The sequence below is a fragment of the Manihot esculenta genome, chromosome 17, assembly GCF_001659605.2.
Source record: "Manihot esculenta cultivar AM560-2 chromosome 17, M.esculenta_v8, whole genome shotgun sequence".
Lineage (NCBI taxonomy): Eukaryota > Viridiplantae > Streptophyta > Magnoliopsida > Malpighiales > Euphorbiaceae > Manihot > Manihot esculenta.
Window position 1 is genome coordinate 34,456,730 of NC_035177.2, and position 27,330 is coordinate 34,484,059.

General features: G+C 36.9%; 1 protein-coding gene across 1 annotated transcript; it reads right to left on the reverse strand.

The window, feature by feature from the left end:
* Window positions 1-583: 583 nt before the first annotated feature.
* On the reverse strand, window positions 584-3,885 carry LOC110607429 (probable zinc transporter protein DDB_G0291141). The gene has a single exon (XM_021746529.2). It carries the CDS (start codon window positions 3,823-3,825, stop codon window positions 1,063-1,065), a length of 2,763 nt encoding a protein of 920 aa, XP_021602221.1. The 5' UTR covers window positions 3,826-3,885; the 3' UTR covers window positions 584-1,062.
* Window positions 3,886-27,330: the final 23,445 nt, after the last annotated feature.

The following is a 27,330-nucleotide window of genomic DNA, read 5'->3' on the forward strand; positions in this document are numbered from 1 at the left end:
AAATTTTGACAGAAGTGAGACAGTAAAAAATTTTTATCGATGGAAAAACTTTAAATTTTGAAAGAAATTTTGACAGAAGCATAACTCAAAGATTAAAAAGTCCAGTTTTCAAAACTAGGAGACCCATTTGAAAATCTTACCAAAATCTAAGGACTAAATTTGTAAATTTCCTAAAGAGTAATCACAATCCAAACCTAAAATATAAAAGAAAGAAAGAAAAAGGAAAAAGAAAAGAGAAAACAAACAAAGAAAGAAAAGCCTTCTGTGTATTCATTCATGGGGGGGAAATGAAAATAAAAAATAAGAAGGGCTACATACCATAGCCGAAAATCCTTCAAAGGGTTTCTTTACCAGAATATGAAATTATCAAATAGGGAGTGGTTACAAAGATGTTGACAATGACGGAGGTGTGTAGGACAGCAGGAGCTATTGTTGAACAATGGCAGCATTACTGCTGTAGATTCTGTAATTACTCGACTTCATTTGGCAAAAATGGAAGCAGGAGCGAGGATTTAGGTTACTCAGTTGAAACAGCTGCAGCCCTTGCTATCTGCTCAATACACACACATGCAAGATAACAAAAGAAAGAAAAGAGTTTCACTCCTTATTACACGTGGTTTAAGCGAATAAATACCGTTCTCAAGATTATAAATTGAACTTAAACAACATCATAAAACCTGACAAGAATGCAAGTATAGTAAGTCACATGTCCAAACATCAGGACCCTTTACATGTCTGCACAGTTAAATTAGCCTAATAATAGATCACTGGTGAATGTTGGCTGAATGATCCTCTCCCAAATTCATTACCCTTGAAAGATCAAAACTCATCTTAGATTCAACAAAGCATGAAGACTCGTTACTGCTTGACAAAACCCGTCTCTTTAAGGAGTCTCTAAGCTTCCAAGCCCAATAAGAGCAATGACCACCTTTCCATTTTGCACCCCTTGACAAAATTGCACCACGAGTTCAGAGCAACTTTAAGCTAAGATCACGTTTGGTTCTCCAGAATGAGCTGTTTTCTTTGGGAAGATGAGAACAATACGAAAAGGTACTACATTAATCACTTGATGCATTCCACCTGCATTGTCAAATCCTTGATTCCTGCATCGTACAATATGCGTGAAACCTCTGCCTTCATGGAAGCCTTATCAGTTTCTGCTGAGACATGGAGATGGAGAGTCCCAACAACGTCTGTGTTAGTAAAGCTCCAAACATGCAAGTTCTGAATGCCATGTACTCCCTTTATCTTCATAACATCATTTATGGCGACTCTCAGATCTTGTTCATGAGCCCTAGGAACTCTTTGGAGCAGAATTTCTGCAGAGTTCCTGAGTAATGGAATAACTGAAGATACAATCAAAACGGAGATGAAGATTGAGCATGCAGGATCAGCAACAAGCCATCCTTTATACTTAATTAGGAGGGTAGAAATAACAACTCCAACACTTCCCATCGTGTCTGCGAGTACATGCAAAAATATTCCCTCCATGTTGTGGTCAATGTGGTGATGATGGTGTTTTTGTGATTCCTCTTTCTCAGATATCAGTTTTCTCTGTTCAGAACAACTATTTCTCATAGAAGAATTACTTTTAGAATCTGAATGGTGAGACTGGGTGCGGTTATGGGGGAAATTACCATGGATGTGGTGATGGTCAAGGGGTTCATGATCATGAGAGTGGTCGTGGTGTTTGTGGTCATGGTGAACATGATCATGGAGATCGTGGTCATGGTGAACATGATCATGGTGATCGTGGTCATGGTGAACATGATCATGGTGATCGTGGTCATGGTGAACATGATCATGGTGATCGTGGTCATGGTGAGCATCATAATGGTGGTCATGGTCAATGTGGCCGTGATTGTTGCAGTCGTTATCATGAGTATGGTTATGGTCATTACAGCAATTGGAGCTCCCACTGTCCTGGTGGTCACAGCGTTGGTGTTTGCCATGGGCACAGGAGATAGTCAATGTCTTGTCATGGCAGTCATGGGAAACAGAGATACATTCGTCATGCTTTTCATGACCTTCACTATGATTTGAGTGTTGGTAATGGTGGTGAGTGTGGGAATGGGAATGAGAATGCGAGTGGGAGTGTGAGCATGATCCACCATGAGCATGATGATGCTCCTCATGAAAGAAAATCAAACCAACTACATTCACTACAAGACCTCCAATTGACACAGTTAATAAACTATTCGTTGATATCTCTTGTGGATCCAAAATTCTCTCAAATGACTCCAAAACAATTAGCGCCCCAACAAGAACGAGGAAAACAGCATTAACATATCCTGAAAGAACCTCAACCCTTCCCCGTCCATAGTTGAACTGACTATTCGCAGGCAAACGGGAAATATAAGAAGCATATAGACCAATTGCCAGAGCAGCACAATCAAACAACATGTGACAAGCATCCGAAATCAATCCGAGACTGTTACTCATGAACCCAGCAACAAATTCAACAACCATGTAACCAGTGTTGATCAGAAGGAAAAGTGCAATCTTGCGAGACTTTCTCTCACTCAAAATGTGGCGGATAGGCTTCATAACTGAAGAACTAAGTGGCTCTGATGATTCCAATCCTAACTCAAGGTAATTCGAAAAAGAAGGATCCAACTTCCTAACACCAAAATACAGTAACAACCCACATAACAAAAGACCCCAAAGTGACAGCTCCGGGAAATAGAATAGCTCTAAAACAATTGTGCAAACAAACGTAACAAAAAACTCACGGTGGAAATCTTTAGGAGACGCTAGCTTGTCTTCACTATAATTCTCACTCAACAGCACTCCAAAAACCACAGTATTAGCCAATGGCCAACCAAAATTCCCAACCGAAACACCAGCTTTATCTCCTTCAAACAAGAAAAAACTCACAACAGCAGGAATAAATAGCAAAATTGTTGTATAAAACAATGAAACCAAGCGAATCCTTTTTGGACCCAATTGCCTAATTGTACCCCAATTCACTGAAACACGTTCATAACACCCCAAAAACCCGGACAAAAAGGGCAACAACATAGGCGAAATCCTAAAGCAATTCTGCCTAGGAAACACCGAAAATCCATATCTAACAATGAAGGAAGTTGATAATGGAAAGCAATCAATCCGATCCCAACTTATTGACAACAGATACAACCCAAGAAAAAGAGCCAAAAATCCGGAAAACTTATTACCAGTATAATTCCCATATCGAGTAGCACCAACATTATGCTTTTTCACCTCAACAATGAATCGAGCAGCAACGTTTCCAGACAATTCAGCGAGAATCATAGCTGCAGTTCCACAATAACGAAGTGCTTGAAATCTGAGGAGGAAAACCACGGCAAGTAGCAGAGATTTGGACAGTAAAAGCTTGTGCTGGGACTGGGAAATTGAGGAGAGTGAGAAAATTGGTTGGCTATGATTCCTGAAGTGAAAAGGGGTTTTAGGGGAGGGAGAAGAGAAGAGAGAGAAAGAGAGAGAAAGAAGAAAGGAGAGTAAAGAGACGAGAAAAGAGAAAGGGAAAAGAGAGAAAGAAGGAGATGATCGAAGGAAAGGGAGGAGAGAGTAGAGGGAGCGAAGAGAGAAGAGAAGGAGAAACAGAAAAGGAAGGGAAGATTTGGCGGAGGAAGAGGATTTCGAGGGAAGGGAAAGAGAAGAAAGGCGATGTTTTGATGGAGTTGGAGTCGGGGTTGTAGAGATATACGAATAAGCAGGATAGGGCCTCGACGACGAGGTAGTGGTGGTGGTGGTAGAGGAAGTGGGGGAAAAGGTAGCGTCGCGTGGAGGGACGGAGATGCGATGAGGGCGGTGCTGGTGGTGGTGGTGGATATGATCGGCCATGGTGGATGGTGGAGGCTTCCAAGGGAGATCGGGGCTTTTGTTCGGTTTCTAAGAAACGCGAGTCAGCTTAAAAGGAGACTTGAGCGTGCGACTGACCGAGTCATGGGAGACTAGCTTTAGTAGGGTCCACTTTACCTGAAGAAAACTGAATAGAATTAGGACCGTTGAATTTCACGTTTCCATCGGATGGCAGATTTTGGGCGTAAACAAAGACAAGCCTTTGAGCTTCTCATGGGGCGGCCCGTAGGTTCACACGATATAATATTTAAGTCGCAAAAATATTAAATTTATCTATAAATTATATAATAAGATAAAAAATATTAAGTTTTATTTTTTAAAAAAATTTTAAATTATTATTAAAAATTGAAATAAAATCATCACTAATTAAAATTTTAAAATATAAATACGCTCAAAATAATCTATTTGATTTTATTTAAATATATTTAATATTTTAATAATAATTTAAAAATATTTTTAAATTAAAAAATAAAATTTAATGTTTTTATCATTGATTTATAGTGCAGGATAAATTTAACTTTTTACTTTTATATTTATATGAAAAATATTGTAATAATTAATAAATATATTAAATAGAAATTTATTATTAAATTCAATATATTTTAACTATAAAATTTTAAAATATTTGTTTCAATAATAAAAATATAAATTTTTATCATATCAAACTAACATATTTATTATTTTTTTACTTTCTATTGGCATAGTATATAATTGATTTTGAACATTTTTAAATAGAAAAATTTCAGCAGACTTGCAATGTTTAGATTTTCATATATGACTTTGTATTTTGAGTTTAGCAAATTGAAGAATAAAAAAAATAAAAAAAATATTTTAAAATATATAATATTAAAAAATTAAATTTATAAATTAATAAATTCATTTATAATTATAAAATTTCGTTTAAAACGGATGAAATTTTATCAGTTTATATAAATATTATATTTAAAGTTTTTTAAATGAAAAATAATTTATTTACAAACAGATTCATAAATAAAATATCCATTTGTGATATTGTTTGTATTTTCTATTTGCATATTTTTTTTATTTATAAATAAAATTTTACTGATAATTTATTTATAAATTCATTTGTAATATAAATTGTTAATTTTTTGTAAATTTATTTATGATACAAATGAGTAAACTATTTATAAATTTATTTGTAATTCAAAAAATTTATTTATTTGTAAATTCATTAGCAATGTACATAGCTAATTTATTAATAACCTCGTTTGTGATTAAAATGATTAAGGGTGTAATTGAATTAAGTCAACTTTTTTAAAATTCAAACTTATTTATTAAAATATTTACAAGCTCAAATTTCATTCCGGAAATATTTAATCAACTCAAATTTGATTCGAGCTTGGTTAGTGATAAGCTTGTATTTAAATTCTATTGCTAGTTAGCACTCAAACATGAATTAAAATTGAGTTTAAATAAAAATATTTGAAAATTAAAATATTTAAATTTTCTCATAAACTCTAAGTCACATAATATAATAAAAATTATGCACTAATATTAAAGAGAGAAGGGTCCTCTTTTTATAAAGAATGAGAACTCATCATTTATTGTAATTTAGTAATATGAGATTAAAATGAAATGAATATAAATAAATTTGCAAATGGACATAAAATTTTGCTTGTAAAATTAAATGATATAAAAAAATTTGTAAATAGATATAAAATTTATTTGTAAAATTAAATCAACACAAACTATTTTTTAAACAGATGTATAATTCATTTATAAAATTAAATGGATACAAATATATTTACAAATGTATGTGTAATTTATTTGTAAAATTAAAATTAAATAGATAAAAATAGATTTACAAACAGACATGTATCTATTTATAAAATTAAAAACACAAACAACTTTTCAAACGAATATGTAGTCTATTTGTAAAATTAAGTTGATATAAACGAATTAAAAAATAAACGTATAATTTATTAATAAAATTAAATAGATATAAATAACTTTTCAAACGAGCGTGTAATTCTATTTGTAAAATTAAATGGAAACAAATTGACGCGCATCGAAATCGTCAAATATAATTGATTCTCCTTTTTTCAATTTAATAATTCTATAGACAGACTGAATGAGTATCGATCTTATAGACGCCCTTAAATTTACTTATTTTAAATATCAAATGAGAAAAAAGAAAAAAAAATTAAAACAAAAAGAGAAGAAAAAGAAATTTCAATTAAAAATTTTTAATTTAAAAAAACTTAATCGAGAAGAAAATAAGTGTGATGCAATAATTAAAAAAATAATTAATTAATAATAAAAACTCAACTGAAAATAATTCAAGTTAAGAGTTTTATAAGTTGATCATTGATTTTAAAAATAATTCACTTAATTTTCTATTATTTGGTTATAATGTTCAAACAAGCGAATCTCATCAATTCTTTTTTAATAATAAATTAATTTATAAAGTAGTAAATTAATTTCTAATTAATTAACAACCCCAATAATAATGTAAATTTAATTAATTAATTTCATTAAAAAAAGAAGAACCTAAACTTATTACTTGTATTAACCCAATTAAATAATTACGTATTTACTTAAATTAATTAACAATATGCTGTCTAGTTAGGATATTCAATAAACCTCTTGAACACTTAAAAAGATAATAATGGAGGTGTTGTTCCTCAAAAATAGAAAAAGAACAAAAATAGAAATTTAAGATAAAAAGAGAATGAAATTAAATCTCACAACTTGATAAAAAACTCAACTAGATTAACATTCAATCAATAAAAGAATTTAACTACTAAGAACCATTACAAAATTATAGAGATATATGAAAGAGAAAAGAAATTGTTCAGCTCAAGATGCTGAAGAGATCGAGAGAGATGAAGAGAGAAGAGATGAAAAGATGAATTGAGAGATTCATTCCTACTTCTAAACAATCCTTAATCAAAAGACAAAGAAAATATTAAATTCAAAAGAAAGAAAATAAATCATAAATCATTCTACCGTTGTTATCCTAATCCTTAATCTAATCGTATTTGCAGCTATTTGTAATAATTTAAATTCTGTACAATGGTCAAATCTGAATCTCTTTTATTTGTAGTTTAGACTACAGCCTTGGGCAAAGCAAAATCTTTCAGGTCAAAATAGCTCTAAAATAACCTATGTTGGTTCTTTTTTAATACTTCTAACTCCAAATTTATCCAAAATTAAAATCTAAGTGAAAATCCTTTTTTTACCATCAAGAACATAACAAAATAATGAAAATTAACATGAAAAAAGTAGTGAGTTTGATAACTCATTAGAATCCCCACACTTGCACATTGCTTGTCCTCAAGTACAGAAATTAAGTTTCCAAAAAAACACAGGCCTATCTTCAACCAATTGAAATTTAATTTGTCCAAAGCAAAGAAGCAAATCATCATATAATAAAATACTAGAAGAAATAAATTTAACTTCATCAAAGTTCACTACAAGTCTCACTTTTAAAACATATTTCTTAAAACATAAAGTAGACCCTCAATCCAATTTTAAGGACACAGAATATTAAAATGTTATCTTTTGAAATTAAACTACCCCTTCAAGAGAATAGACTCTAAAAAAGTTGACTAGACCATTAAAATTGAAAGATTTTGGTGGGTTTTATTATACTTTCTACTATATCTTGTCTGAAACTGATGAAGTAAACGTGAAATAAATGGTTACTGAGCCACTTGCCTTAAGTTTTTTAGCTCAGGTGGCTAGTAGCTCCACTCATGGTCACCTAACTAAAGGCATGGGGCAAGTGTTTAAATGGCTCAAAAGAGGTGATACTCTTCCAAACACCGATCTTTCTATGCAGAATCACCTTAAGGGGTTGTCAAGTACCTCACTAACCAAATAACCAAATGACTAGAGGAGTGGGTTACAAGAGTGTAATGATTTTTCTTTCTTTTTATTTTCTTTTTCTATTTTCTTCTTTTTCTTTGTCTTTTTTATTTTTTTTTGTCTTTTTAATTTTTTTTTGTATAATACCCTTGAATATTTTAGTATAAAAAGAAGGTCTAGATAATTTCTCAGTATCACTCTATCAAGGGGCAACAAACAATTTAAGAAGAGCATGTATTTATTATCCAATTATTTTACAAGGATCATATTTCATGTATTTCAAAATGAGCCTTAAAAGTAAGACTAAAAAAATAAACAAGAATAAACTTATTCTATTTAAGTTAGAAAAACATAAAATTCTTTGATATGGGCATCTCGTATTTTTCATAGAAAGTAAAGACATTTTTTCCTTTTTTTTTTTATAAAACATGGGAACTGAAAATCAGAAAAAAAAATCAACAAGTGCAAGCCTGAGAAATAGATAGGCTTGGGCAAGCCTGTCACATTTGACAGCAAAATTTTTTAAAAATGTGCAAGAATACAGTCAAAGCAACAGAAACATCAACAAAAGAATATTTACAACCATCACGACAATTACAAAGAAAATACTTCTATTTTCAGTACTCCTCCCATACTTACTCCTGATATTGTCCTCAGTATGGAACAAAACACAGTCAATGAGGAAAACTCAACGTCACAAAGTTTATATAAAAATAAAATAAAGAGTATAGAGAATTTCCCTAAGGAGTAAGTTGGTACAGAATCTTCAGGCTGGTGGTGACGGGGGTGTAGTCAACCCCAACTGGGAGAGTAGCAAGTCTAATATAGCATCAATATGTTGTAATTTGGCTTCAATTTTGGCTAGCTTAGCATTGTCATTAGGTTCTGGAGGAGCTGAAGTAGATGGGTCTGGTTTGTCTTCTGTCTGAAGTAATCATTATCGAGGAGGAATGATAGGACCTAGGGGATAAAATACAGTTTTTTTTTCTCTTGTTGAAGCAAAGTAAGCCCATAGAACACTACAAAAAAACAGGGTATCAGTGACGGACTTTTCCGTCGCTGAAAGTAAAAAATCGTCGCTGAAACTTTCAGCGATGGATTTGCGACGGACTCAAGTCCGTCGCTTAAAGTCATGTCGCTAATTTTTTCCGACGGATTACAATTCCGTCGGAAATATTAGCGACGGATTTCCGATGGATCTAAACTCCGTCGGAAAAATTTACGACGGGTTTTCCAATGGAAAATTCAGTCGGAAAAATTTAGCGACGAAAAACGTTTGTCGCTAAATTCGTCGGAAATTCCAATTCATCCGATGAACATTTCGTCGCTAATCCGTCGGAAATAATTAGCGACGAAAATTTTCCGTCGAAAATCCGTCGGAACTATTAACACATTTTAAAAATTTTTTCTCACAAATCCGTTGCTAATTCGTCGCTAATCCGTCGTTAATATGTTAAAATTCAATCACAAAAAATAATTCCCTGTTTTTATTTAGATATTCCCTGTATAATCAAATAATTTATAATTAAGAATCATATTGAATATAAATCAAATATCATTCATAATAATTATAAGTAATGTTCATAATACTTAACAATATTCAGAATATATAAAATAAATCCATAATATTTAACAATGTTCATAAAATTTAAAATAAATTCATAATACTTAACAATCGTCATAAAATTTAAAATAAATCAATAATACTTAACAATGTTCATAAAACTAAAAACTAATCTATGAATTTATTGAATCATCTGATAGAGAAGTACAATCTGCAGTTGTATTATCTGTTTCATTCATAGAGAGCTGCTAGCTATGTCCTCTACCTCTAGATGATACTGCTCTTCGAGGCATCTGAAAAAATAATTGTCCATTAGTTTTAATTAACAATAAAGATAAACAATAGAAAAAATAATAATCAAATATTAAGTCTATGAATATATATAAAAATATGATATATTTTACAATGTATCATTCAGAATCATCTTCTAAGTTGACATCATCATCACTATCAATACCATCAACTTCTAAATCGTCATCTGACTCTTCAGTGTCTTCTTCCTCTTCCTCATCCTCTCCCTCTTTCTCTTCCTCTACATCCTCATCTTCATCTTCCACCACTTCAAGTGGTTGTTGCACTTGTTGCAATTCATTAACATCCACCTCAACCATACTACTTGAATCAAATAACATTGTGGGATCATCAAGTTCGGTTGTTGGTACAATTTCTTGATGTTTAATTTAACCTAAACATCAAAAAAAAAAAAAAATTGAGCACCGCAGCATCACCAAATTTAAAAATTAAAAAGCTTAATATTCAATTTTACTCTAAAGTTTATAAGGAAAGTTTAATCTAATTAATTTTTAATTTTTATCTAAATTATCTTATAAATTTTAATTTAACCTAAACATCAAGAAAAAAAAAAAATTCAGCACAGCAGCATCACAAAATTTTTTAAAAAAAATTGTGTTTAAAAATTAAAAAGCTTAATATTCAATTTTACTCTAAAGTTTATGAGGAAAATTTAATCTAATTAATTTTTAATTTTTATCTAAATTATCTTATAAATTTTAATTTAACCTAAACATCAAGAAAAAAAAAAAAAAGAAATTCAGCACAGCAGCATCACAAAATTTTTTAAAAAAAAATTACGTTTTTAAAAATTAAAAAGCTTAATATTCAATTTTACTCTTAAGTTTATGATGAAAGTTTAATCTAATTAATTTTTAATTTTTATCTAAATTATCTTATAAATTTTAATTTAACCTAAACATAAAAAAAAAAAAAGAAATTGAGCACAGCAGCATCACAAAATTTAAAAATTAAAAAGCTTAATAGTCAATTTTACTCTAAAGTTTATGAGGAAAGTTTAATCTAATTAATTTTTAATTTTTATCTAAATTATCTTATAAATTTTAATTTAACCTAAACATCAAGAAAAAAAAAAAAAGAAATTCAGCACAGCAACATCACAAATTTTTTTTAAAAAAATTATGTTTTTAAAAATTAAAAAGCTTAATATTCAATTTTACTCTAAAGTTTATGAGGAAAATTTAATCTAATTAATTTTTAATTTTTATCTAAATTATCTTATAAATTTTAATTTAACCTAAACATCAAGAAAAAAAAAAAGAAAAAGAAATTCAGCACAGCAGCATCACAAAATTTTTTAAAAAAAATTATGTTTTTAAAAATTAAAAAACTTAATATTCAATTTTACTCTTAAGTTTATGATGAAAGTTTAATCTAATTAATTTTTAATTTTTATCTAAATTATCTTATAAATTTTAATTTAACCTAAACATCAAGAAAAAAAAAAAAAAAGAAATTCAGCACAGCAGCATCACAATTTTTTTTTAAAAAAATTATGTTTTTAAAAATTAAAAAGCTTAATATTCAATTTTACTCTAAAGTTTATGAGGAAAATTTAATCTAATTAATTTTTAATTTTTATCTAAATTATCTTATAAATTTTAATTTAACCTAAACATCAAAAAAATAAATAAATTGAGCACAACAGCATCACAAAATTTTTTAAAAGAAATTATGTTTTTAAAAATTAAAAAGCTTAATATTCAATTTTACTCTTAATTTTACAAGGAAAGTTATTATGAGCAATTCACAAAGCAATTCACAGCAATTCACAAAGCAATTCACTAACTTATTATGAGCAATTCACAAAGCAATTCACTAACTTATTATGATTACCCATATTCCATAAAGCAATTCACTAACTTACATGGACTGGCGATGATCGGCAGCTGCAGCGGCGGGTGGCAACGGCAGTGGAGGCTCCAACAATGGCGACATAGCCGCGGCAGCAGGGACAACAGAAGCGACAGCGACGGGAGCAGCCACTCGCGACGGGAACAGCCGCGACGGGAACAGCAACTCGCGACGGGAACAGCCACGACGACAGCGACGGCGAGGGCGACAGCAACTCGGACAGCCACAGGAACAGCAGCGGCGGCGGCGGCGGCGGCGGCGAGAGTGGCAAGAAGAAGGATGCGGCGTTGAGGGGAAGAGAGGAGAGGAAAAGGGGGTGGCTGAAATTAAAAGAGATGATGAAAGAGAAGATTAGGGTTTTGTTTTTATATTGTGTGCATTTTTTGACGGATTAGCGACGGAATAAATTCCGTCGCTAATATTTTAAAAAATCTGTCACTAATCCGTCAGAAATTTAAACATGAAGTATTCGTCGCTGATCCGTCGCTAATTTCGTCGCTAAAATTTTTTTTTCCAACGAAAGTAAATTCCGTCGCTAAATCCATCACTGATACCTTGTTTTTTTGTAGTGGAATTAAGTGCATTAATATCTAAAGGAAGAATATATAAAACCTAAATAAATACCACGTTTGGTGTCAAAAATAGCCTTGAATTGGAAGGCTAACCAGAATCCAAGATCGATTTTGTGTTTATGCAACATACACCAAATAAAAAACAACTCATATTTGGTTAGCTTGGTGGGATCTTTATTTTTACCAGAAAAAGTGTAACACAGGAACCTATAGATGTATCTAAGGACAGGGCTTTGAATGTCATTTGCTTTTGACTTACCACCCTTAAATTCAAATGTGGGGTTCCCTGTTAATTCTTTATAAACCAAATTTAGATCCTGATCTGCTGGATAATCACATAAAAAATTCAAATATACTGCTGTTTTCACACATTCATGTTCATATATGACTAAATGAGGATTAAAATTGGTAATGAGTAATGTACCAATTTATCTCTTAATCTAAAGCGAACAAGGGGTGTATTTAAATTAAGATCTTTAACATCATATGGGAATCCAAAAGTAGCATAAAATTCTCTACACAACTCTATATAAGATGGACAATTAATCTCAAAAAATTTCTCCAACCAATATTGTCAATCAATTCATATAATTCATCAAACATATTCGGTTGTTTCAAAGAAGCATCATTGACACATTTGCAATGGTAAATATCATAATAGAGAAAAGCTTGATATCTTTTTTTATCAGTGCCTTCAAAATTAAAATTACCATACAGTTCATGCTCTTCAGGTAGGTACCTAGCCTTTCCATCGATAATTCTTGGCATCCATTTCTTCTGCTTCTTTTTCGATGGAGACACAAATTGTACCTCCTTGCTGTTGCTATTGTCATCGGTGTCTTGTGCTGGGGTTGTTTCTTTGCCACTGAGGTCTGAAGCTATACCCTCACTGCTGCTCTCAATGAAAGACTCTAAAATCAGAGTGGTAGTCTTTGGTTGCTCTTTATTTTTCTTTAATTGGTCTAGAATCGCTGGCTTTACTTTTCATTCCTCTTCTGGTTCAGCTTGCATACTAGGCATCTGAGCTTTATATTTTGCTTGTAAATGGGTAGCTTGTCTTGTTACAATTAGAGAAGACGCCATTTTTGGTGCGATAGCTTTTGGTCGCGATGCCATGGTCAACATCACTTTTTCCTTTTCAACTGTCCGTTTGGTGCTAATGGTGCTGCTATGGTCTCGCCACGAATGTGGTCTGACAGGTCTTATCAACGTCATTTAGATGTGGGCATAGTGGTCAGAGGAGTCTCTGACTGTTCGAAGTTGACTTGTTCTTTTCCATCGCTGGTCTGTAAAAGTGGGGAGAGCTGAGAGAGAGAGAGGGAGGTCATCGATGTGAGAAGGAAAAAGAAGAAAAGAAAAGGGCGAGTAAGAGTTTTATTTCAAAAGGTAAAAATAAAACAGTAAAAATAATAAATGCGTTTAAATTTTAAAATTACGTTACAAGGAGCAATTAAAAAGTAAATCAAATAATTTTACCATGTAAAATCTCAAATAACCATGAGGGCCTATGTATGATGTCTATAAAGCTCAGTTCTATCCAGAAAAATATAATAAGCTCCAAGATTGAAGACAAAAAAGAAAACATCTGAGGACAAACTGACTTGGGCAAGCTTGCCACATTGGGTTGCCTCGTCGCTTTCCTTTACTGTCCTAGGCCAGACTTCCCTGCCTTGAAGCATCGATCTTTGATACTTCCAAGGCCATAATTTCTCCATTCCTAGGCTTGAATCCTTTATAGAAAGGCTTGAGCCTATGTCCATTCACTTTGAAAATTTTTCAGTTTCAAAACTTTAAATTTGCACAGCTCCATGGGGAAATGACTTGATTACTATGAATGGACCAATCTACCGAGTTTTCAATTTTTCAAGAAATAACTTTAAGCAAGAATAAAAAAGTAAAACTTTTTATCTCATTGTAAAATTCTTTTGAGAAATTAATTTTTCATAAAAGGTCTTGGTCTTTTCTTTGTAAATTCTTATACTCTCATATGTTTCATTCCTTATTTCTTTCAATTCCTACAATTGCAATTTACGGTTAGGACTTGCTTCACTTAGATTACTATTCCATTGCTTTACCTCCCAAAAGGCTTTATGTTCCAATTCTACTAGTAAATGGCAAGGCTGGCTATAAACTAGTCAAAATGGTGACATGCCAATTGGGGTCTTGTAGGCTGTTCTATATGCCTATAATGCATCATTTAGTCAATTGCTCTAGTCCTTCCTTTTTATATTGACTATTTTCTCTAGAATTGACTTTATTTCCTGATTGAAAACTTCTGCTTAGTCTTTTATCTGAGGACGATAAGTTTTAACCGTATGATAGATAACTCCATATTTGTTTAACAATACTTCAATCACCTTATCGAAAAAATGCATTCATCAGACACTAACAAGTAGTCTTGTTATTCCAAACCTGACAAAAATATTATCTTTTTAAAAAATAGACATAATCCTTGAATTATTAGATTTAGTGGCTTTAGCTTCCATCCATTTTGAAACATAATCAACAAAAGTAAAATGTGTTGATGCCCCAAACATCGAAAATTTTGATCACTAGTATGGAAGCAAGAGTCATCTGATCTCAGTGTCCTAAGTTATCTGCCTTTTGACGATTAGAGCATGCCTTACTGATAGCGGTTGTCGAAGCCGTAAAAAATAAACCTATTATCAACCAACAAAATAATTTGCAGATAGTGGCAATAGGGTCGAACCACAGGGATTTGACACTACGAATTTTCCTATTAATGACTTGGACAAGTAAATAGCAAATAATTAAAAGAAGGGGTTTTGATTTGATGAGTTAATATTAAATAGCAAGAGAAAACAATAATTTAAAAGGATAAGAATTTTAATAGGAAAAGGATTCCAGTTGAAGCATGGATGAATTTCAGTTTGTTTAGAATTGATCATTGACTTTTTGATATTCTTATTTATCTCAATAAGTTAGTTTAGGACGTGAAAGACGCTTCTCACAATCCAAATTCCTCCTTAGTTTTAGTTTGATTAGGAAACGTTCACTAATCAAACTCTAGTTAACAAGTTGCCAAGGAACGCCCTTGGGGCTTTTAGCATCGAACAACTGTTAACTGCATTAGGACTTAGAGAAACCCAACTCTAACCTTGTCAACCGCGTGGTCAAGTTTAGATTATGCAACTGATTGTACTTGTGTTTAAACAATCTCAGTAATTACGGACCTAAATCATTCAAACAATTTATTACTCATGCAATTAAAAGCAACAGGCCTTAATTGATTCTAAAAGCAAAGCAATAATTTATAGAAAGATCAAGTTGCATAAATATTGAAAATAATCAAAAGTTTAATAATGGAGTATTAAATCTCCCAATTCATCACAAATATGAAATTTCCAACTTCAACTAGAAAGGAAAATTGTTTAGCCACTCATGGTGGACAAAATCACAAAAGAAAAGAAGAAAAGAAGAAAAGAGAAGCTGCTGCATTTTCTGCAGAATTCCCGAAGGTCTCAGATGATTCTGCTGGTGTAGATGCTGTCCTCTTTTATAGCTGGAGAGTCCTTGTCTAATTAGGTTTTGGAAATCCCAATCTTAAGTTGTCTTCTTTGTAGTCTTTGATTCCTCTTTTATTTTTGTATTTAATTGTGAATGGAATTCTTTAAGTGAAAGAATCCTTGTCCAATTAGGTTTTGGAAATCCCAATCTTGAGTTGTCTTCTTTGTAGTTTTTGATTCCTCTTTTATTTTTCGTGGCTCTTGGGACTGATCTTGCAGTGTTTAAAATGGATTTGGACTTCTCCACTTTTGAATTTCAGTTTTTTGCACTTTTCCCGCTTCTGCTGTATTTTCTAGCGTCAGTGTGATTTGGGCGGGTGATTTGGGCAAATCGCTTGCCCAAATCGTTTCTGTATGTTGCCTCCAGATTTCTGCCTTAGCTTTCTGCTTCTGATCTCTGCGGGTGATTTGGCCAAATCACTTTGACCCAATCACTTTTCTAGCTTTTCCTGCACTTTTTCTCCAACTCTCCATTTTCTTCCTTTGCTGTAAAAACATGATAAAAACCATAGATTAAGCTAAAAAATGTGTAAATAAACAGTAATAAAGATAGTAAAAATGTGGCTAAATTATGTTTGATCAAATACCCCCACACCTAGCTTTTTGCTTGTCCTCAAGCAACAAACAACTTAGCCAATCAAGCTCCTTTTTCTTTTGAGCCTAAGTACCACTTAATCAGCCCCCCTAGACTCCCAAATTGAAGTATTACAGTATAGAGTACTTCAGGACTAAGGTTGTTCTCCCTTTTCCTTGTTTCCTTTCACCTACCATGGCCAAGAGAAAGGTTTTTGGTTCAATCATGCTTATTCTTTTGTTTTAAGCTTGATGCAACCCTCTAAGAGTAACTTGCCCTTCTTGTTAAGCACACTTTTTGTTTAGCAGCACTTTTTCTTTATTCTTGCCTGAAAAAGTCACCAAACTTTTTACGCGAAGGTGCATATTGGTGATACCCACCCCCAGTTACTTAGTTAGTCACTTGTTCAAGTGGCTACTAGCTCTGTTCATAGCTCTTTTGACCATTGGAACAGGTTTATGATTTGTGCTTTGTGCTGGTTTTCTTTTTCTTTTCTTTTCATAACAGTTTGGGCAAATCAGCTCATAGGGAGTTACACTAACTTTTTATTTGCATGTATTTATATTTTTATTTTCCTTGACCACATCAAATTTAAGGATTCAATTCAAAAAAAGAAATTTCAAAGTGAAGGTAGCACACTGTAATTGATTCAATTTAGGCTTAAAGGGGTGGAAAATCAATGGGGTCATGAGATAGGAAGCTTTTTTAATATTGTTATCTATGCTGAATAGAGCAAAAGCTGATACAAAATTCTGTGTGCAGAAAGTGAAAAATTTGTGCAAAAGAAAAATGTGTGAAAGGGAAAAAAATTTTGGTGTGTGTTATAGGGCAAAAAGATGCAAGAAGAAACAAAAAGAAAGCAAAAGATAATGTAATCAATGCAAAAATAACCTAGTAGTACCCCCACACCTATTGCAAACATTGTCCTCAATGTAAAACATATAAAGGAAAAGAAGAGAGAAAGGGACTTCCTGGCCAGTAGGTGATTTGGTCAAGTGATTTGGGCAAATCACTCGGCCAAATCACTGGTGATGATGGTCTACGTGCAAAAAATTGTCCACCAGTAGTTGTAGCAGGTGCTTCATGTGCTGCATCCTGTCTTTGATTCTGGTGAGATGAGCCTCCATCGAATAGTCTTGAGGTGCCTTTTATGTCCTCCAAGGTCCACCCAATTGCTTTCTTGTGTTTCCTCAATACCTTTAGGAGGCTTTCTTTTTCTTCTTGGCTCAACTGATTGGAAATTATGACTGGAAGAGTTTTTCTAGCCCCCAAGTAGGCGTATTTGAGGTGTCCTGGTAAGGGTTTTAGATCTGGTGCAGTTTCTGTTTGGTCTGGTGTTTGCTGTCTTCTCATCGATTTGGACAGATTGTTTGCAGCTTGTTCTGGTGATCTGGGCAAATCACCCTTAGTCATGTCTGTCTGTCCCAGTGATTTGGGCAAGTCAGGATCTGCCTGTTCTGGTGATCTGGGCAAATCACCTGCCGTCAGCAAGGTGCAGAATGCTATCTCTCCCGCATCTGTCTTGGTGCTGCTGCTGTCCATTTCTTCCTGCCTACATAAACCAGCACTAAGTAGGTTATCTTGATCAAAATCAAAAATTTCTCGACTTAAATCGTCAATAATATCAAGGCCATAAACATGAGACACATCATTAGGAAATTTTATGGCATTATAAATATTAAACTTGATAACTTCCCCTTGAAACTCCATAGTCAATGTGCCATCATGCACATCAATTTTGATTCTGGCTGTGCTCAAGAATGGTCTTCCAAGTAGGATGTCAGAAGTTGTGTTGCCCTTATCTTCCTCCATGTCAATTACATAAAAATTTGCTGGGAAGACTAGTTTGTCAACTTGTACCAACACATCTTCTAGGGCTCCCTTGGGGTAGACAACAGATTGATCGGCCAATTGGATCACTATGCTGGTGCCCTTGAGTGTACCTTCATTCAATAAGTTATAGATGGAAAGGGGCATAACGTTAATTGATGCTCCAAGGTCACACATGGCATTCTTTATCCCCACATTGCCTATTTTGTATGAAACGACAAACACTCCTCTATCCTTGCATTTGGTTGGAAATTTTCTTTGGATGACAGCTGAAACACACTCCCCCACACTTACCTTTTCACATTCAGCAAGTTTCCTTCGGTTGGTGCATAGTTCTTTAAGAAATTTGGCATACCTTGGAATTTGATTTACAGCATCCAATAGGGGAATGTTGATCTCTACCTTGCGAAGTGTCTCAAGTATTTCTTTTTTCTCTTTCTCCTTTTGGGATCTTGCAAATCTTCTTGGGAATGGGGGAGGTACCTTAAATTTCTCCACTGGTTGCTGTTCTGCCTTGGTCTGCTTGGAGCTGGATTCTACCTGGGTTGTTGATTTGGGCAAATCAACTTCTGTCTTCTCTGGTGATTTGGGCAAATCACCACTGCTGGACAGTATTGTCTGTCCATTGATTGGGTCCGTGATTTGGGCAGATCGATGACCCTGATCACTTTCTGGCAGATTTTCCTTCGTGACCTGTTTTTGCTTTTGCTTAGCCCTGCTGTCTTGCAGCTCTTTTCCACTCCTCAATATGATGGCACTAGCATTCTGCCTCGGGTTTATCTCAGTTTGGGAGGGCAAACAACAACTTACGTGTGCTAGCAATCTGGTTGTACTGGATTCTCCTCTCTCATGCTGTTTGGGCAAACAACAATCTGCTTGTTGCTTCTCTGCTGGCTGTTCAGGTGAACAATGTTCTGCCTTTGTTGTTGTTTAGGGGCTGGTTCTGGAATTTTTTTGGTAAAAATTTCTGGTTTTTGGGCTGGTTCGGTTACAGCAGCTTGCATATTGTATTCTACCATATCAGTAGTTGTTTGGGCAAACACAGCTGTAATACCCGGCTAGACTTCGGTATCGGAATTCCTACCGTCTGGTGGAATCTCGGATGTCGAAAATCTCTAGAAGGGTAAAACCATGTTTTCATAAAATGTTTTAATGTATTTTATGGTTTTAAGCAAGAAAGAAATTAAGTTTTGAATGAAAATGGTCTTGAGAGGAAGACTCAGGTTCGGCCGCCGAACATGCATACTCTTCGGGAGCGCTTTAGGCCCCCGAAGGTATAAGTGAGGGAAGTCCAGGTTCGGCCGCCGAACATGGCATGCATGCGGAGGCACGTTAGGCCCCCGAAAGTGGCCTGGCCAGCCACCTATAAAGGGGTCCCTTGTCCGAAATGGGTGAGCTTTTCTCCCCATTTTCGGCCAAGGTGAGCTCTCCGCCGTTCCCCATCGATTTTGAGTCTCTTCCTACAAATCTTTTATGATTTTCATGAGATTTCACTTTGTTTTGAAGATTTTTGAGCATTTAAGCTAGTTTTGAGGCTTGGAAGACTTAGGAGCTCTTTTCCTTGGTTCTCCAAGTTTAGGTCGTCTCTCTCTCAATCTTCAAGAGGTAAGAGCCGATCTTGAACTCATTTTATGTTTTAAGCAAGTTTTAAGTTGATTCATGGGGTAGAAATGCATGTTTAGGATAGTTCAGCTCAGTTAGGTTTTATGTGAACTTGTGGACAATGTATGATATTTGTGTATGTTTGATGTGTTGTAGTTGGGGTTTAGGATAATTTGAGACCCCTAGGTGTTGATGTATGTGTGTATGCATGCTTTGAGAGAGTTGGATGCTTGATTGGAAGGTTTGGTAGGAAAGTGTGCATTGAAGAGCTGAGTTTCTGCCCTTTGGGAGAAACTAGGTTCGGCAGTCGAAAGGATTTTCGGCCGCCGAACCTGTCTGTGAGGCAAGCCTTTCGGCTGCCGAAGCCTGCCCCCGAAAATGGACTTTCGTCTCTGGAGGGCACTTTCGACCGCCGAAGGTGCCGCCGAACCTGCATGACTTTCGGCTCTGGAGGGACTTTCGGCCGCCGAACCTGCCGCCGAAAGTGCCCTGTTCAGCCTTCCTTTGCACATTTTCTATGGATGTTTTGAGGTATTTTAGGGGTTTTTTTTGGGAGTATTTTAGAGTCATATTCATGTTTGTTAGGTCCCTCATTTGAGTCCACCTGTGTAGGTTCGGACCTGAGGAACTGAGGACCCCAGCAGTGAGATAGCTGCTTTCGAGTCTTGTCAGAGCTAGCCAGAGGTGAGTGGAATAACTCTGTAATACTCGGCTAGAGTCCGGCATCAGAATTCCTGTCGTCCGGTGGAATCCTGGATGTCAGAATTCTCTAGAAGGGTAAGATTTATGTTTTTCTAAAGTAATGTAGTATGTTTTACTGTTTTTAAGCTAAAATGCAAAGAGTTTTTGCAAGAAAAGAATCAAGGCAGAAAAGCCAGGTTCGGCCGCCGAAGGTGACATTCGGCCGTCGAACATGCATGGCTTTCGGTTTCACGTGTGGCCGCCGAAGGTGATCTGGCCAGCCACCTATAAAAGGCCCTCAGTCAGTTGAAAGGATAAGAATGAGGTTATCTTTTCACTTTCTGAGGTGAGACTCTGTCTTTCTTAAGGGTTCTTCATGTTTTCGTTAAATCTTGCAAAGATTTGATTGATTTTATGTTAGTTTGAAGGTTTTGAGCTAAAAAACACAAAGTTATGCATTTTGGAGAGTTTGAAGGAGAGTTGCTCCAAAACTCCACGTTAGGATCGTTCATCTTCTTGGGTTCAAGAGGTAAGTGAAGATCCTGAGCTTGTTTTCATGATTTATGGAAGATTTTTGAGGTTTTGGGGGAGAGTTGCATGATTAGGGTAAAAGAGAGTTTTTTTGATATTTTGTGAGAAAAGCTTGTATATGTGTTATATGTTTTGTGTTGTTGGGGTTTTAAGGTAGTTTCTGACCCCTTTGAGCATATACTTGGGTGTATGCTTGTTGAGGAGTTGAGGTGTTTGAGTTGGAGGAAGATTGGTGCATTTTGGCGTGAGGCAGAGCAAGGTTCTGCCTTGCTAATGAACCCAGGTTCGGCCGCCGAATGTGCTGAGGAGGTGGCTTCGGTTGCCTAAGCTTGCCCCCGAGCCTTTGGACTTTCGGCTCTGGAAGGGAGTTTCGGCCGCCGAAGATGCCCCCGAAGGTTAGAGACTTTCGTCTCTGGAGTGCCTTTCAGCCCCCGAAACTTGCCCCCGAAAGGGTTCGGCTGCCGAAAGTTGAGATTCGGCCGCCGAAAGTTGAGATTCGGCCGCCGAAAGTGTCCTGTCCAGCCTTCCTTTGCATGCTTTGCATGGATGTTTGACTGAGTTTACGGGGATTCTTGAGGAGTTTAATAAAGTTGTTCATAAGCTAGTTTGGTCCCTCATTTGAGTCCATCTGTGTAGGCACAGACTAGAGGAACCAGAGAGAGCAGCAGTGAGTACTGCTCCAGCGTTTACAGAGCCTGCAGAGTCAGTCCAGATAGCCAGAGGTGAGTGGAACTAAACTTAATTCTTGTAATTGAGAAATGAAATGCTTTAGCATAATTCATGCATCATGAGTATGCAGTAGGTTGTTTGCATTAGAATCCACGAATATGTTGCATTTCATAGTTAGTTGTTGATGTGGGTGAATGCTGAATGATCCAATAGTCTCTGAGAGAAGTCCAAGAGCCTTTAACTACGCCCTGGCAGGTATAGAGAAGTCCAGGAGCATTTGACTACGCCCTGGCAGGTATAGAAAAGTCCAGGAGCCTTTGACTACGCCCTGGCAATGGTAAGTACACAGGTGTTATATACACGTATACATATATGACAGGAAGACCAGGTGCTCGATTCTACGCCCTGGCACGGTAGAGCTACCGGGACTATGTGGTGACAGGTTTACCCTTGATGTGGATTGTCTGTGATATGATGCATTCCATAAGATCATGTGTTAATGACTTGTTTTACTGTTCTACTCACTGGGCTATAGAGCTCATCCCACTCCCTTAACCCCAGTCTTGCAGGTTCAGTGTACAGTGTACAGGAAAAGTCCAGCAGAGTACAGGAAGAGAGAAGAGTTTTGTAATAGAATATTGTGGACATGTAAGATTAAAGAGCCGTAACAGTTGTGTATTAAGTTAGAATTGTGCTTGACTTAGTTATTTTTGTATTGTAAATCTTTTGTATACATGGTCTGTTTATATAACTGTTTTACAGGAGTATGTGAAAAACCAGGCTTAACAGGTATGAATTAACCCATCTAGAGCAAGCTCTAGTCAGGGGTACAGAGTACAGAGATAGTGCATGCACAGGTTAAGTCTTGGTCCAGAGAAAAGTTTTTTATTTTTTTCACAGAAAATGTATGACCATGTATGAGATTTTACAGGTACTCAGAGAGTATAACAGGCTTGCTACGGGTTCTGGTGGCCTTAAGCCGATCTGAATCCTAGCGCCGGTGACGGTCCATTTTGGGGTCGTTACAAACTCTCTATGTTTTCAAAGTAAATAATGAACGTTTTAGCATAATTCACGCATCATGAATGCCATGAGATATATTAGGGTGCTTGCATTAGAATTCACGAATATGTTGCATTGCACATTATGTTATTGATGTGGATGAATGTTGAATGATCCATTACCCCTTATATGGTATGACATGACAGACTACGGAAGTCCGGGTGAGCCTGCACTACGCCCCCGGCATGACTGGATATGTATGGTATGCTATGGAAGTCCAGGCGAGCCTGCACTACACCCCTGGCACAATTAGACTGTATAGAGGGCTAAGTGGTGACAAGTTCATCCTTGATGTGAAATGTTTGTGCTGTGATGCATTTCATGATATCATATGTTTTAAATACTATGTTTTATTATTCTGCTCACTGGGCTCTAGTAGCTCACCCCTCTCCCTTAACCCCCAGGCTTGCAGGTACAGGGTAGACCAGGATGTCAGCAGGAGTAGAGTTATGTTGTATGTAATAGCTAGATGTGGACATGAATGTGATGTAATGTAAAAGTATAGTATAGAAATGTAATGTATTGATGTCTATTGAGGTTATAGTTGTGCTTGACACTAGTATGTTGTTAATCCCTTTGAGTACATGATTTTAATGATGCTTATGTAACCAAACTCAATACATGTTATGTCACCCCATTTGGGGCATTGATGAGACTCCAAAAAGGGGTTAATGTTTATGATTATGTTTATATATAGTGCATGCACAGGTTGAGTTTGGTGAATGAACGAAAGAATGAATGAATGGAAAGAAAAGTTCAAAATTTTTATGTATGTTGTTGATCATGTATGGGATTAAACAGGTTCACAGGATGAATGTTTGGCTTGCTACGGGTCCCGGCGGCCTTAAGCCGATCTGGATCCTAGCGCCGGTAGCGGTTCGGTTTCCGGGTCGTTACAGATTGGTATCAGAGCCCTAGGTTCATATGGTCGGACCTAGAGTGTCGGGCTCATAGATGTTCTAGAAGGTCAAGCACAATAGGAAAATCATGTCCACTAGGATAGGATGTAGAGTCCTGTCTTGAATGATGATGTGAAATACCATGATTTTATGCATGTGCATTAATGATATGTTATGTATGTGATGTATGTGATGCGGGTTCATGTGTTTCCACATGAACCATTTGATGCTAATGTTTGATTGTTGGGTGCTGTTTTCAGTAAGCAAGATGAGAGGAACTCGTCGATCTGCACGATTGACTGGAGTACCACCCCAGGACGAGGGCACTGATGCCCGTCCTCCAGCGTTGCCTAGGGCAATGTCAAGTAGATCCAGCAGGGAAAGAGCAGTGAGACCCTAGAAGGTCTTTGGATCTGGGTAGAAGCAGGTCAGTGAGGGGAACAGTACAAGGGGATATGTCAGAGGATGTGGGGGATCAGATGGATGTGGATCAGAGGAGGGATGGCAGCCTCGGAGTAAGTATGTCGGAAGAGGGAATGGGAGAGTCCCAAGGAGGCACTCAGGCCTCGGGATTTGTTCAGCCACCTTACTACCCACCCTTTTCACATAATCTCGGGTATTCGATGGGAGGTACATTGGATTACCCCAGTTTTAACCCTTATCACTCTCAAATGCCATACCCACCTTTCTACCCACCGTACCCACAGTACCCTATGTACCCACCCCCATCATTCTATCCAGGTACAACAAACCCTACCCCAGGGGATGCTGCACCTCCTCCACCACCAGCAGCACCTACTGTCCTAGAAACTCAAATGCCTAAGCCTAGCTCATCTGGAGGGAGCAAGGTCAAGATGACTGAATACATGAAGTTGGGTGCTGTAACGACCCGAAAATCGGACCGCTACCGGCGCTAGGATCCGGGTCGACTTAAGGCCGCCGGGACCCGTAGCAAGCCTGACATGTAACTTGTAAACCTGTTTAATCCCATACATGATCAACAATCATACATAAAAATTTAAAACTTGTCCTCATACGTACTGTCATCAACTAACTCAACCTGTGCATACCCTGAACATATACATAACATAGTCCCTCTGTGGGATCTCATCATGCCTTAAAGGCAAAACAGCCTGTGTTGAGTTAGTTTACATAAACATCATAACATAAGATCATGTATAGACAAAAGGGATTAACAATACATTATGGTCAAGCACAACTCTATCCTCGATAACCTCATTACATAACATTCTGAATATTTTTACATTTCATCAATTGTCATGTCCACAAACTAACTGTTACATACATAAGACATACTTCAAAACTCTGGCTAACCTTCTGATCTACCCTGTACCTGCACATCTGGGGTTAGGGGAGAGGGGTGAGCTACAAAGCCCAGTGAGCAGAATAGTATAAAACAATATATTAAAATTTCATGCTTTCATGGAATGCAGCACATCACAACAAATCACATCTCGGATGGTATTGTCACCTATAGTCCTCTACATAGGTCCAACTGTGCCGGGACGTAGAATGGGTCAACCGGTCTTTCCCTTATCATAACATATCATATGGACCAACTGTGCCAGGGACGTAGAATGGGTACAACCTGGACTTCCATACCATCACATGCCATAACATTAATCATATCATATGAGGACTAAAGGATCATCCAATAACCAATCCACATCAACATAAACATCATAAATGCAATGCAACATATTCGTGAATACTAATGCAAGCAACCTATTATATCTCATGGCATTCATGATGCATGGATCATGTTAAAAATTCATATTTCATTTATTTAAAACTTAAGGTTTATTCCACTCACCTCTGGCTAGCTCTGACAATACTCTGAAGCAGCTATCACTGCTGGGGTCCTCGGTTCCTCGGGTCCGAACCTACACAGGCGGACTCAAATGAGGGACCAAACATACTTAAACAAGACTCTAATATACTCCCCAAAAACCCCCTAAAACATCATGAAAAGCTCATAGGAAATCATGCATGAAATGGCTGGACAGGGCACTTTCGGCGGCAGGTTCGGCGGCCGAAAGTCCCTCCAGAGACGAAAGTCAGGCAGGTTCGGCGGCACCTTCGGCGGCCGAAAGTGCCAGACAGAGACGAAAGTCTCTTTTCGGGGGCACCTTCGGCAGCCGAATGCTGCCTCCACAAGAGGGGTTCGGCGGCCGAAACTTCCTTCGGCTGCCGAACCTGGTTTCTGCCAAACGGGCAGAAACTCGGTTCAAATGAACCTCCTGCCTCCCAAAACCATAAATCATGCATATGACTCAACCAAAACATGCATACAAGCTCCTAGGGGCCTCAAACAAACATATACCCCATCTACAACACTCCAAACACACACAATCAAGCCACATTGTTTATTGAAGCATCAAAAACCCATAAGCTCAACATATACCCTAACATGCATTCTACCCCTTAAAACTTCATAAAACTTGTTTAAAACGCATAACAAGGGTGGATCCGAGCTTACCTCTTGAAGAAACGAGAGGAAAGGCGATCCTAGCTTGGAGATGGAGAGATTGAGCTCTTTGAACCTCCAAGTACCCAAAACTTGCTCTTTTACTCACAGATCTTCAAAACAGAAGTTAAAACCCGTGAAAATCATGGAAGATCTAAGGAAAACACTCAAGATCGAGGGAGGGGTGGCAGAGACTCACCTTGGCCGACAACGGGGGAGAAAAAGCTCGCTCGTGCGGACCTAAGGGACCCTTTTATAGGTGGCTGGCCAGGCCACGTTCGGGGGCCGAAAGTGTCTCCGCATGCATGCCATGTTCGGCGGCCGAACTTGGGTTTCGGCGGCCGAACCTGAACTTCCCTCACTCATGCTTTCGGGGGCCTAACGTGCCTCCAAAACGCATGCATGTTCGGCGGCCGAACTTGACTTTCGGCGGCCGAACCTGGGTTTTCCTCCAATGCTATTTTCATGCAAAAACTCATTTAGTTTCATACTTTAAAACATTAAAATTCATGGAAACATTTTATAAAACATGCCTTTACCCTTCTAGAAGTTCCCGACATCCGAAATTCCACCGGACGGTAGGAATTCCGATACCGGAGCCTAGCCGGGTATTACAGGTGCTCCCCAGTTTAAAACAGGTGATGACCCGTTTGTGTACCTTGAGAGGGTCAAGACCATTACAGATGAGATAGGAGCTGATGACAGTAGAGCCATTCAGATGGCTGGGTTCACATTGAAATGCAAAAAGGCCCGAGAGTGGTTTAAGAACTATGTGAACCCGAGGTTGGACAGTCTATCCTGGGAGGAGTTTGCAAATGAGTTTGCAGGATGGGCTTTCCCTGACAGTTCAAGGGAGCTGAAAATGATTGAGTTCGAGCAGCTGAGGCAGACAGATGAGATGAGTATGGATGAGTATACAGTTAGATTCTTGGAGCTGTTGCCGTTTGCTGGGCAGAATCTGGACACAGATCAGAGGAAGTCAAGGAGGTATATCATGAGGCTCCATTCCAGGTATTCCTCCTTGATTCAGTCAGCAGAGAGGGAGAGTTTCCATGCCATAGTGGATATGGCTCGGAGGATGGAGGCTAGTGCTATCATCGAGGGGAAAGTTAAGCAGTTAGTGGCACAGCCTTCTGGTTCCAAGACCCTAGGTGGGGGAAGATTAGACCCTTCTTCTCTGAGTTCAGGCAGTAAGAAGTGGGACAGAGGCTCCCGGAAGTCCAAGAAGAACAAGTTCTGGAGCAAGATCAAGTCAGGTCTGGGATTAGGAAGTGGCTCGAGCTCGGGTGCAGGTATTACAGCATGTATGAAGTGTGGGAAGCCGCACAAGGGAGTATGTCTGGTTGGGACGACAGCCTGCTTCAGATGTGGGCAGAAGGGACACATGGCACGGGAGTGTCCTAGAGTAGCTTCTGTGGCACAATCTCAGCAGACAGCTTCTGGTAGTGTGGCTCAGCCAGTGGCTCCAGCCGCGACTCAGGCTAGTGGCAG

Bases quoted from the DNA above. Each gene is read 5' to 3' on its own strand.
- LOC110607429 (XM_021746529.2), bottom strand. From the start codon at position 3,825: ATGGCCGATCATATCCACCACCACCACCAGCACCGCCCTCATCGCATC.